Genomic DNA, 14354 nt, shown 5'->3' with positions numbered 1-14354 from the left:
CCTAACAAGGGAGGCAAGCCACATTTTGTACGAGTCCACTTTGTAAGAAAAAAGGGATGATTTTTCTTACATTGCATAGTGGATTCCTGAATTTCATGTTATTGAAACAGCAAACCTTGGTGAAGGGACCAAGTCAATCGTCAAACCTGGCACGTGCTCTTTTGTGAGCGTTGACCATTATGTACATTGTTTTCCTTTGCCACTTCCCGAACACTCCACTAAATGTAAACGATCTAAGGTCGGTTGTTTGTTAGAATATTATTGCCAAACATATAGTCTGACAACGTTATTCATACCCTAATGAAACTCTGTGTGAACCATCAGCACATCAAGCAAACTGGTTGTGCCACTACGGACTGAGGTCCAGATGCATCAAAGGGCTTTGCCCATTCTGTGTCTATGGGAAAATGTGTTCATGCATAAGGCCCTAAGTGATTCAAAAATCTTACTAAATGATAGCTTAATGTCATGGAGAGTTTCTGCCAATCGCCCTGAAATATTGAAGAGGGTGCCACCTACATACAATCTTGCATGATTTATTCAGTGGTTCAACCTTTGGACTTAATCCATAAACAGAATCATTCAAGATACAATAACCAGAAAATATTAAGCACCTGCCTTTACGGTTACATCTAAACTTACACTATTCTGCAACACTTGTGCTCATGTGTCATTAAACTCACTCTGCATTTCTACCTACCTACAAATTAAATTGAATGGGCCTCATTTTACCCACATGGATCTAAATGCACCCAATACCCGTTCAGCCCTGCACCTGAGAAACACCGAAGGAACTCAATGAAAGATGGGGCACTCCAGTGACCTCACAGGAAGCACAGCAGTACATATATGATACACACGGAGTACATACTTACTCGACAACACGAAGGTGATTTAGGTCTTACATGGGATATGGAATGTGCTATACAAATAATCAAGCATTATAATGCAATATAGTGACCACTTTTTCATAATGTAAAAGTAGGCTATGCATGCCATGCAAGTATAAATTATGAAGGTGGTGGCATAGTGGGGAAAAAAACAATGATCGAGTTATAAACAGTGACTGAGTTTAAGCATTCAATCATCACAATGTGTTCTTTTCAGTATGGCACATATGTCTAAACAAGTGCCCAGTATCTTACAGTGCTGCTCCTGATGCTAAACAAGGTCAAACAATGTCTCGGAGGGCATGGCAAAGCAGTTTGCATTGGACTGTCCTCTTTTTTTGTGGAAGTGCCCCCAACTGATTTGCATATGGTTGGTCCCTGTGTACAGTGGCATAATGTACAAAAATATGATGGACTGGAAGTGGCCTGAGCAATATTAACTCTCTGAGGATAATTCAAGCATTTTACTCATCACTCATCACTTTTTATTTTCCATACCCAGTTACACATTCACAGTTTACACTTGCCTTTGTTATGTGCACTTCATTTTCCTTTTGTGACTCGAGTACATTTTAATGTTCCGCTAATTACTGAACTATTGTTGATTTAGTTACTTTTTAGGCCAAGTTTTCCTTTTATGAATCAGCACAAGGGCAAACTTCTCTTGTCTTTATCTTGCCCACTATGGCCAAGATGTGACTGTGTTTTCCTGGTTGTTGTAACATTACTAGATACTTGGGAGGTGTTTTAGATGTGAATGTCGTGTTCATGAAATGTTTTGGCTAGAGAGCACTGAGGCCAGGGCACAAGTCCTAAAAAAAGAAGTGGGGGGACGCTGACGTCACGACAGGAAGTGACTTCACGAAAGGTGGCTTGCACCATCAGACTCATTGCCTCCCCTCGCTCACCCCGTAGATGCGATTGCATCAGAGAAGCCAGAGCGTGAGCAGCGTTCTGAATGAGCTCCGATCTCGCCCCAGAGAGGCCAAAGAGTGAATGTGTGGCTCCATTTGCTCCAGTTATCGAGCTCCCGGTAAAATAAGTGGGGGGACGCCGTCCACCCGCGTGTTACCCCGACTCGAGCCCTGACTGAGGCCCATGCTCCTGGCAGCTCTCACTGTGAATTAAAACTGCTCCATTGGAAGAGAGTCAAGTCCAAATTCCGTGTTTCAGTCTCATGTCGTCTATTACATGAATGTTGTCAGTGCCCACATTTTGTCAGTAGTGATGATCCAAACTTCCCCGCTTGGTATAATTTTGTAGTCCTCACCATATCTAGGGGTGTTTGTGGACAGTTACATAGTCTGCAGAATTGTCAGATTTAGGACAATATAGTGCCGTTCCAATTTTACCAGACTACGCAAGAAGTAGCAAGAAATGTACACAACTTGATTTGGCCAGGGCCACAAATCTTGTGAAGTTGGGAAACCCGTATCACATTTTCCCCAAACTGTACCATTGACAGATTGTTTACCTCTATGGAGGAACTCTCAAGGTGCATACTTAGTGTATAGAGATGTATGACGATTTCATCTTGGATTCTACTTTTTTTTACAGTGAGGGCAAGAAAATGTATTTTAATTTCCATTGTCATCTTTTCATTGGTGTGACATCCTTCATGGTGATCAGTTATTTAAGTTCTTACCTCTTTGATGAGCAAAAAAGAGTTATTCAAACATTCACTTCCATTAGGTTGTATGGTTAAGAAATGTATTATTATCAGTAATCCAAATGACCAAGCATAGCAAACAGTATTGTGCTCCGAAGTGATGACTTTTAATATAGTTTGGCCGGGTGCCCTGTTGAAGCACGGCCTGCAATATGTGGAGGTCTGTGGCACACATGCATAGATCTCTATGCCTTTAGGAGAGGTGCAGTTGCACTGCCGCCATTGAAGGTACTGAAAGTTTGCTGAACAGTCACAATATTTAATGCAGCTGCTCAGCATAAAACTAACTTCCAAAGCAAGAGTTTGTTAGTTAAAAACAAAAACATTCCTGACATGTTGGGACTTCTCTCAGCTGTGGTGGTCATTGCTTAGCTTTCCTGTTTGGAATTGCTAAACTTTCCCTGAAGGAAAAAATATGCTGGAGCATCTGCCTCAGGGCCGGACTGGCCGTAGCAGGCACGGGTGTTTTCCCGGGAGGCTGGAAGAGTGGGGGCCGGTTTTGCAGCGGTGGAGGACGGTTTTGTCACTGGGGGCCAGTTTTGCAGCGGTGCTGCAAAATCGTCCCCCTGTTCCAAAAGCAGCAGTGCTTCACACTTGTAGCCTCCCTCCCCTGGGGGCGCTGATCCGACAAAATTGCCTGGGCTCCTGTGGGTTCCCAGTCCGGCCTGGATCTGCCTTAAGTAGGGCAGATGGTCTGAAATTCTTTGACTAACGGCCTAATATGTGATGTACCATTAGTCAAAGGTTTCCTTCGATGAAGCCAGGTAAACCAACTCTAGGTTCTGTCGGGGAAACCATGAGTATGGTAGACAGTATATACGCTACATTTCTGTATGGAATATCCCTACCACAAAACTCTAAATGAAGGCTATTGTGTTTATGCCTGCCTACTATAAATAGAGGTCCTGGCATACCTTAATTACGAATAAGTGCTCATAAGAACAGCGGCAGGATTACATTTGGACAGAGAGCCATACATAGTGCTCTCTTCTGTAAAAAACCTCACATTTTCAAGTATCTGCAGGTCTAGGGTTAGTGGTCTAGGTGTTAAAGATCATGTTTTATGAAGGAGAACTGACAATTTATAGACATCACTTTTCACTTGAAGGTGGAGTACATAGATCTAGGCTGCCTGAGGCAGAAGGGTAGGAGAATCCATTGGAGAGCATAGGCGGATCAGAAAAGTGGGTCTTTGTATGAAGAACAGGATGCTTGTGATGTTGCAAGTTTTCAAAGGGGTGACGTCCCAAGAAAGAGTGCTGTGCCAGAGAAACTTAATTTTCTTCTGTTGTAGCGCTGATGCTGGGAATTAATGGGAGAATTAAGTACATGAAGTTCTCTTCAAATGTCTCTTCTAATATGTTGTTAACTCTGCCATGTGATTCTCATTGTGGCCCCAGCCTAATAGGATATTGTGTGAGTTTTGTACAGTTTTTTCCACCGTGGGCAAAAGGCCATGCAGGAAATGTAGGCTGCCTTTCAAGGCAAGTCCATCATGTATAGAAAGGTGAGCAGCCGTCTCCAAGGTTGCCCCTGATCGCAATTGAACTGGTCCATGCGGCACATCAGACGAATGTCTTGTTTTCTTCTTTCCAAAGGTACCCTGGGCCAGAGCCCTGCACGGCTACCGAGGGCACTCTCCAAACGAGCTGCAGTTTAATAAGGGGGACGTCGTGCTTTTGCAGCGCCAGCTGGATGACAACTGGTACCAGGGTGCAGTGAATGGCATCACGGGGATCTTCCCTGCCAGTTTGGTACATGTGATGAAACATCCAACACTGCCTCCCCCCCTCTGCCGAGCACTGTACAACTTTGAGTTAAAAGACAAGGACAAAGGTGAAAACAAACATTGCCTGGCATTTGTGAAGGTAAGTTCTCAAGACACTCGTGCCCTCCATGTTGTGAGAAAATGCAATCATGTACGGTTGTTATGCTGTCCATCGAATACAGTCTCCTCTTTTTTGGGAAACTGCAGAATGCATGATCTGGCCAAAGCTCACTATTACTGGCAGAAGATCTATTGGTTCAGAAAGCAGAAGCGGCCCGTGCAGGTAAGACGGTGGGGCCGGGTTGGTGGGGGATTCGACAGATGACCACTAGGGAAAATTAAATAAATAATTGATTTTCTCTCGTCATTGTCTGACGAAATCCGTCCCCCATCTGGTCCGATCGCCCCACCGCTCTTACCTGCACAGGCCGCGGCTGTCGGAAAGTATGTGAGGTCCACTGTCTTAGAGAGCCATCTGGATGATGTTCGATAAGTTACCGCTTGTAATGGCCTTTTTGAAACAAGAGAACAAACAAGACTGTGGGTGCAAATCCCGATTCATTACTAAACTTCCCAAACTGCATCAAATTCAAGGCTCTGAGTTTTGATGGTCAATTTACCTTGTTGCTTTTTATTGCGTGTGCTTTAGATGTGCCCTGCGTTGTCTTACTCAAGATTTATGAGACCACTCAAAGCCATGGAGAGTGGCTTTGAGTGGCCTCAGACTGTGAGCCCTGCTTCACGCATGTACCACTTTATGTGGTGCAAAAGTGATACATGGCTCTCATAAATCAGCCCCCCCATGTCCTTAGTGTGACCAGAATTGTTGACCCCCAGAGCTTCACTCATTCCCCAAATCTCATATCTCAGTCTCACCATTATTCGGTCTGAACCAGTCGGCCGCCTAAGACTCACAGCAAGCCATGGACGGAGACAGATTTTGTGAAGTGAACTCGTCTCGTCTGTCTGTGTATTGAAGCCAATGCCAAAAGACGAGAATTACCTGTGAAGTGTTTGAGAAAAAATGCTAAATTAAATGACTGTGTACTCAGCAAGGGTGATCTTAGCATAGCAAGTATATTTTCTCACATGTAAGGGAATTGCTTTTTGATGTGTTGCAAATGACCGTATTGAATAATTCTGAAATCAGAGCGCGTGGTGTGAGGTGTTAAAACGTGACATCTGAGGCCTTCTCAGTCGAGTTGTATTGGCAAATAGACCACGCCTTATAAAGGCAAAGGGACTGGCTCTGTCCCTGCCCTGTGCAGGACTTGTGCAATGGTTTCTAGTGCCATGAACACATATTATCACCTTTTCTTGGTAATTGGGCTATCTGTAAAGCTTCTGAGGCAGTTTCACGGTTTTCCTATCGGCTGAACAGCTTCTTCTTCCTAGTAGGGAACGTCTCCAAGAGTATCACACTACATCTCCATACTAAGGAACAAAACTGCCATGGCCTCTAAATATCTCAACCTTGCACACCTCGAATCAGTACGAAAACAGTCCTGTGTCTTTTGTAACTCATATTGAAGACTGCATAAAATTTGGAAATTTGGTCGAAGGAGTAGAGAAATCGCCTGCTGGGCTCTGAAACATAATGTATTATCAAGTTAAGGCTTTCGTACTGGAAACACAGTCGTTGTGGCATTGGAGAACAATCGAGAGCAGGCCGCAGTCTTTGGAAACAGAGGTAGTCTCTATGGTAGAAGTGATGGAAAGTTGGATTATGGGGAAACACAATTTACACCATAGTTTGTGACAGCTAGAGTGGGTGTAGCCGGGACAACTAACGATGCCCTGACTGACATCCCTTTTATACCGTAACATGTATGCTTACAATAAGTCTAAACCATAATCCAGCTTCATGTCTTGTTCTTCCACTGAAACATAATGATTGCTCACAACCCAATCATCTGGACAACTATTGCCCTCAAGTCAATAGCGATCGTTGAATTACCTATGAATCGCGGTCTGCTGTCGACTCAGAAGAACATTGAACGCCTCTACTCCATATTTAAGCAGAGTTTTTACTGTCTTTTGAAATATTTATAGTGTGTTGCAATATCTTTTTGGCTCTTCAGGATGATATCATCAGCGTGATTCGTCGAGTGGATGAGAACTGGGCAGAGGGCAAGTTAGGAGACCGAATTGGGATCTTTCCTCTCCTGTTTGTTGAGGTGAGCACGATGTCTGAAAAAAACAGCCTGGCTGATTCCTTTTATTTTCTCAATGAATGCTGTTCTGTTTTTGCAGGAGGGGAAACTGTTCCACTCCAGTCAAAATATCAATGAGATGAATTGCAAGGGCGGCCCATGCAGGTAAGAGCGGTGTGGCCCGGCCTGGTTGGGGGTGGGGGGATTTTGTCTGACAACGATTAGGGAAAATTATTTATTTATTTAATTTTCCCTTGTGGTCGTCTGTCGAACCCTCCCCCCAACCCGGCCCACCACTCTTACCTGCACGGACCGCTCCTGGTGAATTTTAAGGCAAGGTACTAAATCTCACAAAGTAAATATGGTGGTCTGGCCTAAAGGGAAATAGGGCTCTGACTATCGTCCACAGACGTAAATGTAATGGAACAGGGGTCCTATCTGGACTATGTAAAGCTTCAATACAGATCCATATGGTGTGCATTTGAAAAGGTTAACTTCACATAAGTTTTACAGGCTTCTGCTTGGGGTTGCTCAAAGAACTTTCAATCAGGTGTGTGTTTATGTTGCTCCTCAGAAGTTTTGAACTTTAGCCTGGAGCTTCTTGTCATGCTGATGCTGGTTGTGTCAAACCTAAACAGAATTGAAGGTTATGCTGATTTTACAGAATAACATAGTTTTTCATTGGTAGCTAGCAACATGGACTTAAAGTGCTAGACCAGAGGAATTGTGGTTGCAATACTTATACGCTATCTAGGAGCCCAATATTGGAATCCCTACACTTTGAGGCAGAAGCTCTTTCTGAAGCCTCAACATGGGGCTCCCAGGGGTTATCTCTGGTGCTCACATTTTCTCTCTTACAACGTGGGACCACAGCTCTTTCCTAGGTTTAGCACATGAATCTCTATACTCACTGTTCCATCCATTACCATGGGGAAGTGGGTGTTCTAACTCTCCTCCACCTCTAACGAATCTACCTTATGTTCTATTGCTTACATTTTCTTTTGCATGACCAATTATTCAAGTCCACGGTAAATACATATTGTGAAATGATACAAGACTATTCTGGTAACTTATACCATTAATTCCAGTGAAAATGCGAAAGTTTACTACACAGCCACACATTGGTTGCAATTTCTGTTTTACTCACATGTGACCTTTTAGGATTTAGTGAGGGAGGATTCTGCACGCGCTCTGTATTTATTGGTGGTGTCTGCCTCCTCCACCTCTGATCCACACATCACTCACTTGGCCGTGTTTTCTCTTTCAGACCAACTTTTCTGCTCAACAGATTCTAGACCAAAGCAAAGGCAGCAGAACAAGTTTTCACAGCAACACATCTTCTCCCCTGAGGAAGCCCCTGCCCAGGGAGAAGACCTCAGAGCCTGCCATGTACCACAAGTTCCCTGATGCCGCAAGGAGGAAGGGCCCGAGGCAGTTCATCATCACTAATGCCTTGAACACAATCAACAAGATGGTGCACTCTCCAGGAGACCGGCGGTCCGTGGACATCAGCACCCCGGTGCTGATTAGCTCCAGCAACCCTGCAGTTCTTTTCGAGGGCAGTGAAAAGGCAGACTCTGTCTCCAGCTTCCCGCTTCAGGTAACCTCTAAAGATGGGTATATCCTTGGCACTTTATGACATTTGCGTGTATGAATCAGGTTTCAGTGCACTTTGCTTAGATGGTTACCACTATCACTTAAGGGGAATGATTTTAAATTCCAGCTCCTGAAAAGGTCTGTAGCCTCGGGGAACATTCAGAAAAGGGTCTGGTCTCCTAGAGGTGCTGGTCTGTTGGGTGTCTTCTAGAGTGTCCTAAAATCGAGCCCGTCCCTGGAGATTAATGTGCAACAAAATTATCTTTGGGTTAAAATGTATATGTGCTGGCTTAAAAGGGGAGCATAGACAAGCTATTGCAGCCCTGGTCACAATCCTAGACTGCTGTCAAACACTCAGAGGCTGTGGTCTCATGCACAGGCACACAAAATGTTTTTCCTCACTGCACATAAGTGTTAGAGGGAAGACCCTTGCACATTAGAACAAACCATCAACAGTGATCCCTCGGTCAAACTCACCACTACATGGTGTGTCATGTCATGTCATGCTCTGTCTTTTCAGGTTATTTGAAGTGTGATTTACAACACACCAGCATGCTATCAAAAGGTCTTCATTTAATTACCTTTCATGTGCTCATTAAAACTTTGTGACCCTGGTTGAAGCAATGGGAAATCTTCAAGCAACTTAAGTCGCAATTTCGTTTTATTACAGTCATCAATCTTTCATCATAACTTTTTTATATGAATAATTGATTTGTCAATTGATTAAAATGTAGTTTAAATAATGAAATGCATTACATTTATCGGTCCCCTATAATATTAAAATATGGGATTCGAGGTGATAGACTGCTGTTTCAGAATTCTTCATTCATATTAACTATTCCTGTAAAAGACAGTTCCTTTTAAAACCCCCAGTAATATAGCAAAACCTGTAGTTACTTATACAACAAGCATTGGCAAAGCCAGTGGGTTTGACGTTTGTGTGGGGTGTAGATCTAAAGTGCAGACACACGGATTGATCAGGGCATATTCCATATAGTGGAAAAGACGAAATCCTCACATAAATAAAATCAAGAAACTGTGTTTATGGAGATAAGCGTGGTGCTGGAGGATGGCCTGTGTCTTCTGGAAGTCACCAACCAGTAAGAGGATCGGAAACAGCCTAGAACCAAATGAAGCCTTTGAGCGAAGGTAGATTTAATTAAGTAAGGCTCAGGTTCCTTTGCGAGGGTGAGGTGAGAGAGACCTACCGCGCACAATCTTTGCAGCTAATGAAGATGCAGTTAAAGGCTTGGTCAACCAGGGCGAATGAAAAATAGCTTTCGATTTGAATGATCTGAATTACCTTGACTCCAGTTTTCTACTAGGTGAAGATTATGATTGTCTGAGGGTGTGATGATCCAGAGGGGGTCTCGTCTGAGTTTTGCTCCAACTGTTATTTTTAATTAGAATGCCAATGTGAATGTGTTAAACCTGTTGCTATGCTTTTAAAGTGGTATTGCACGCAATAGGTGCTGTCTTGCTACAGTCAGCCAATGTCTGGTATAACCTATGGGAACAGGTCTCCAGGGTTGCTGAGGCAATTTATAATTCTGCTTCTGTAAAATATTTTTCTGTAAAATTATCTCAACTTGTTTTGTGTGAGGCTAAGACTCCTTGTCTAGGGTTGGTCTAGATTTTCTGTAAAGAAATTCCTTTGAGTCTTTTGTTGAAATGGAAATAATGACCCACCCTTCTTGTTTCTGGTGTACGCTCTGCTTTTTGGGAGGTGAAATGCAGTAGCTTTATATGGTCTATGATGGAGCTGATGCTCCTGTACCAGCTGTTCAAAGAATTTGTGAATGACTGAGTGCACAAGATTGAAGTGAGCATAAGAATGAAGTGAGATGAAGTGAGTGTGACAGGATTGTAAGTCTCTATTACATTTTGGGGCTATGCCAATCATCTCTAATAGTTGGAGTAATTACTTAAGGTACAGCTTGCTTGTAGTAATTCAAAGCTGGGGCTACACACTATGGCAATTATTAGGTTATTGACTACCAATGGAACTGTGCTTCCACACCAATAGGATTTACTTGGGAGACGCACTGAGTCCCCCGCAGAGACGGACATGCCGGTTGGTGCAGCCATAAGACTTCCTATCAGGATGGCATCTTGGAAAGTCTTCTAGAGCTTGAGGAGAGTTAGTTATACTTCAGATGTCCCTGGCAATGCCAAAGCAATCAATTGACAAAGTAGAAATGATTGCTACCGTATGCCGAACTGCTTTCTACTGAAATCCAGCTTTAAAACACATGAAACACTTCTCGTGTATGTGTAAGTAATGTTTCCTTTTTTCTTCTAATAGCTACGAGTTTCCTCACAGTAATTTGGTTAATACTGGTCTGATCTCATAAAAAAACAAAATTGATCCATCCAAATCATTTAGGTTGAGTTAGAGAAATCAGATGGTTTCAGTTCTTGTAACTAAACAAGGGGTGTAGGTATTGAGATACGTCTCCGATTCGAAACCTTCAATCCTCAAAACAATGGATGATGTGATCCTAAGACTTCTGATGGATACTCCAGTAAATTATTTAGATGCATCTTCTTAAGGCAGTATTCCAGTGCTTGATTTGAGCCAGTGGTTTACTGTGCTCGGCACCGGCAGTTAATTGTCAGTACCGGAACCTGTGACAGTCTGCCACAAGGTGGCTCTCTCTGGCTAATTTAGAGATGAGTACAACAACAGTTAATTGTTAACTCAATATACATTAAAATGAATATTAATTGCCACCCAAGCCCTTCTTATAGCTTTGGGAGCTTAAAATAGTCCGAATTGTCGCACTTGTAGGAGTGCGATGGTTAGTAGTTGAGTTGTTACTATCATTGGCGGCGCTAGCAGGGACAACGTGTGGTACAAAGCTGCAGTGGCCACCTGACAAGAGCCTTGGCACTTATGTTTTTTTTTGCAAATTAAGCACTGCAGTATTCATAGGTCTCGGATTCCTTCTCATGCCAGATCTGCTCAGACTTTGATTTGTGTGTGTGTGAACCAGTGCTTTAAATGGGAAAAAATAAGTGCAGGCACTCATTAATATGAGCTAGAGGTGTGGCGAGTGAGCGGGGCTAGGGGCGGGCTTAGGACAACATATGATGATACATAATGACTTCTATATCAGTTGCAGCAACTTTGAAAAACACATGAGAAATGTGTTTATGTAAACGAAACAGGTTAACTCATTACACAAAATGAAACCCAAAAAGTATGATATGTGAACAGTTCCTCGTTTTGTAATATTTGCTGCTTCTTAATGCCATACTGTTGTTTGGCACAATACTATATACTCTCAAGCGTACACAAACACACACACATGCGCACACACACAAAGGCACTACACAGTTCCAATAAAATCTACTGAGTGTCCTGATTCTCTCACTTTTCTCTCACAGAAAAACAGGCACACACACAAGTTATTATTAAGTAACAATGTTCTGAAGCTACATGAACAGATTTGTTGCACGCACAACATACAACCCTTAACTTTTTGTTAGCTGTGCATAATTGAAGCCTGGGCTAGGGATAGGATTTTACTCCAAAATTGTCATTATTAGACTAGAAAACATTAGTGTAACTGTAAGTATGTCGTTTTGGGTAGCTTTTCTTCACTCCTTGAAGTTGAACCTAGGGGTATGAAAGGGGGGAATTTTTTTCTAGAAAAAGATAAGTGCACAACCTGTGTGCGTGTTTTCTTTGCCAACTGTGTACTCTTTCACCAGGCGAGAATCTAACATTTGCAGGATTTGTCTGGAAATTATTAGTGTAACCTGCATGTAAGTAGTTTTGGATAGCTGTTTCTCAAGACATCCTCAGTTTGGACTTCTGGTCACATCATGTGATGTGATGGTAAGCCTAATATTCTCAGATTCTGTCCACAAAAGATGAATTGTAGCCTGGTCGTGTGTAGCCTTGACTATCAAACTGTGCATTATACGCCTAGGGAGGAGATCCTAAGATTTTCAGATTTTGTCTAGAATCGATTAATGTAACCTGCGTGGATGTAGTCTTGCCTCATCGCAGGTTTAAGAGTGTGATGTGATGTTTACCTTCAAAATTTCAGGCCTATTTATGTGATGGAAGATTGCACCCAACCTTTGGTGGAGTATGTGGGATGCACTGTTAAAAACCCATGGCCGTAGAAGTGGGGCGAATAGTAGGCTCTGCTCCCGCTGAACCACAAAGTTCATTGCCAACATTACTCAAGCGTTTGGCACTTCCATATTCTTCTTGGACGAGTTGGTAAAGTAACATGTTTGCCGCTGTGGGGAAGGAGGGTATGCCCCCGTACGGCCCTCATTCACCATTGCCTGCAAGGGGTCCCAGGAGCGATGGTTAAGTCTTTCTTTCATGTCTTGACTCCGCACCAGCGGTCAAGTATCGAAAAGCTGCAGCAACAGACTCCCACCCCAAAATGCTCCCCTCCATGCTGTACTCCTCCATTAAATTTGCTGTCTCGAAAATTAAAGTTAAGAAATGCACCAGATTTATGACTTTAAAGAAATGTATGTTAAAATACAATTTCTAAGACGATTCATGATTTCAAAACTCAAATATCTGGTATTTTTATCTGAAAATAAGTGGCAATCCTAACTTAACCTGCCACCTCACTTCTTTACATGTATCCTTACTCCTTCCTTCCACACAAAGAGAAGCAGCTCCTGTCCTGAGCAAAAAGATGGGGGAAAAAAACAGCCTTGACGAAGGCAGAGGATTTTGTTGGGCTGTCACTCACTTTAGAACGGCCAGTGCAATCAATATCCTAAATAAGACTGGATTACTGACTGACTGCCCGTCCCAACCCATTTGCACACCTGATGGAGAGGGGCAGGGGTGTGAGGCTAAAGCACTTTCAGCCGAATAGCCGTCGGACACCTGATGGACAGTGAAGGGTCTGTCTAGAGTAGACCCTGCACTGTTAATCACAGCATGACGCACGGCAAGCCCTCTGCCCCCTGCAGTGTCAGGCCATTCACATGGGCGCTGCTGGAATCTCCAGCAGGGACTCTGCAAGAGGCTTGGTGTGCTTACAAACTCCTGAGAAGCAGAGCGGCATCTGCCCTGTGCTAGAGGAGATAAATAACAGGAGCCTGCAGTGCCATCTACTAGGGTACCGGTACTCTCCCTGGCTAATGAGAAGTGCCGGTACTGAGGGCCTGAAAATTCAGAAGTGCCGGTACTCAGTACCGGTGAGTACCGGCCCATTTAAAACTCTGGTTTGAACAACAAATGTATAGTTTGTGCATTTATTTGCCTTTGCTTTTCTCGGAGCACCGTCTGCCCTCCATTCCAGTGGGTAGGATCTATGTTGCTCTGTGCTGGGTTTATTTAGTGCACTGGTAGTGTGTGGCGTATTTCTGTGCACTGCAAGTACACGCTCTTCAGCACATGTCCAGTAATGTGATTTCACCTGGTGGCCATCCAGTTGCTCACATCAAGCTTGCTGTACCTCACATGCAGTCTGAGCGTCGAACGTACTTTGCTGCACATGAGACCTATGTGTGCATGCAAACAAGGGGCTAGGCAGGCCTTGTGTCGATGCACTCCGTCGCTATCAGCCAGGGAGGACAGCTGCTGGAAAAGGCTCAGAGCTGCTCCTGTGGATTTGGAAGCAGAGTACTGGAGCAGGTAACGAGTATCTCTGGACACCGAGGGATCCACGGGGCAGTATGGAAGAGGAGGGACCTGAGCTTCTCTTCTCTGATGCAACGGATGCTTGGTCATGCCAGGAGTGCTGGGGGCTGGTGGGCAGGGGCAGCTGCCAGTGGGAACTGTGTAGAGATTCTCAAAGGTAAATGAATGGACACCCTGGGCGATTAAAGATTCCCTTCCTCAGAGATAGCAGACCATAAAGGCTCATACGCGGAGGAAAGGCCTCTCCTTATGAACAATAGCTGCAGCTTTGTTTCAAGAGTAAACCTTTCCACCAGGAAAAAAGAAAAACATGGCCTCCATCAAAACATGAAGGGAACTTTCAAAGCCCATGTGGTGGAAAAGCAAAATCCCCTAATTACCAGCATCACTCTCATTCCCCCAAAGCCTAGCAGTCATGCAATATCTGGCCTTGACACACTACTGGAAGTATTCTTACACACCTCACATACTAGTAGTCTTGTATTACTGGTGGTTTCCTACACCCATCAGAAGAGCAGACACACAGGACAAGAAGCACTCCCATCCCTCGCTCTGTAGCAGTCTGAATTTTGGATAACAGCACTCTCACACCCCTCACAGAGTAGCAATCGCACCCTACTGTCAGCAATCACATTCAACACAGAGTAGC

The 14354-nt window shown here is 43.8% G+C and overlaps 1 protein-coding gene across 5 annotated transcripts in view; it reads left to right on the top strand.

Annotated features, from left to right (window-relative positions):
• SH3RF2 (SH3 domain containing ring finger 2) overlaps nt 1-14354 on the top strand; it is a 235848-nt gene that overhangs the window by 114184 nt on the left and 107310 nt on the right. For all 5 annotated transcript variants that reach the window (XM_085618120.1, XM_085618117.1, XM_085618118.1 and 2 more), the window contains exons 3-5: nt 4158-4427; nt 6409-6504; nt 7748-8080. In XM_085618120.1, the coding sequence (XP_085474246.1) occupies nt 4158-4427; nt 6409-6504; nt 7748-8080 (699 nt within the window). The remainder of the gene's footprint in view (nt 1-4157; nt 4428-6408; nt 6505-7747; nt 8081-14354) is intronic.

The sequence above is a fragment of the Triturus cristatus genome, chromosome 7 (assembly GCF_964204655.1).
Source record: "Triturus cristatus chromosome 7, aTriCri1.1, whole genome shotgun sequence".
Lineage (NCBI taxonomy): Eukaryota > Metazoa > Chordata > Amphibia > Caudata > Salamandridae > Triturus > Triturus cristatus.
The sequence above is the reverse complement of the archived record's forward strand: the minus strand, read 5'-3'. Positions and strand labels throughout refer to the sequence as shown.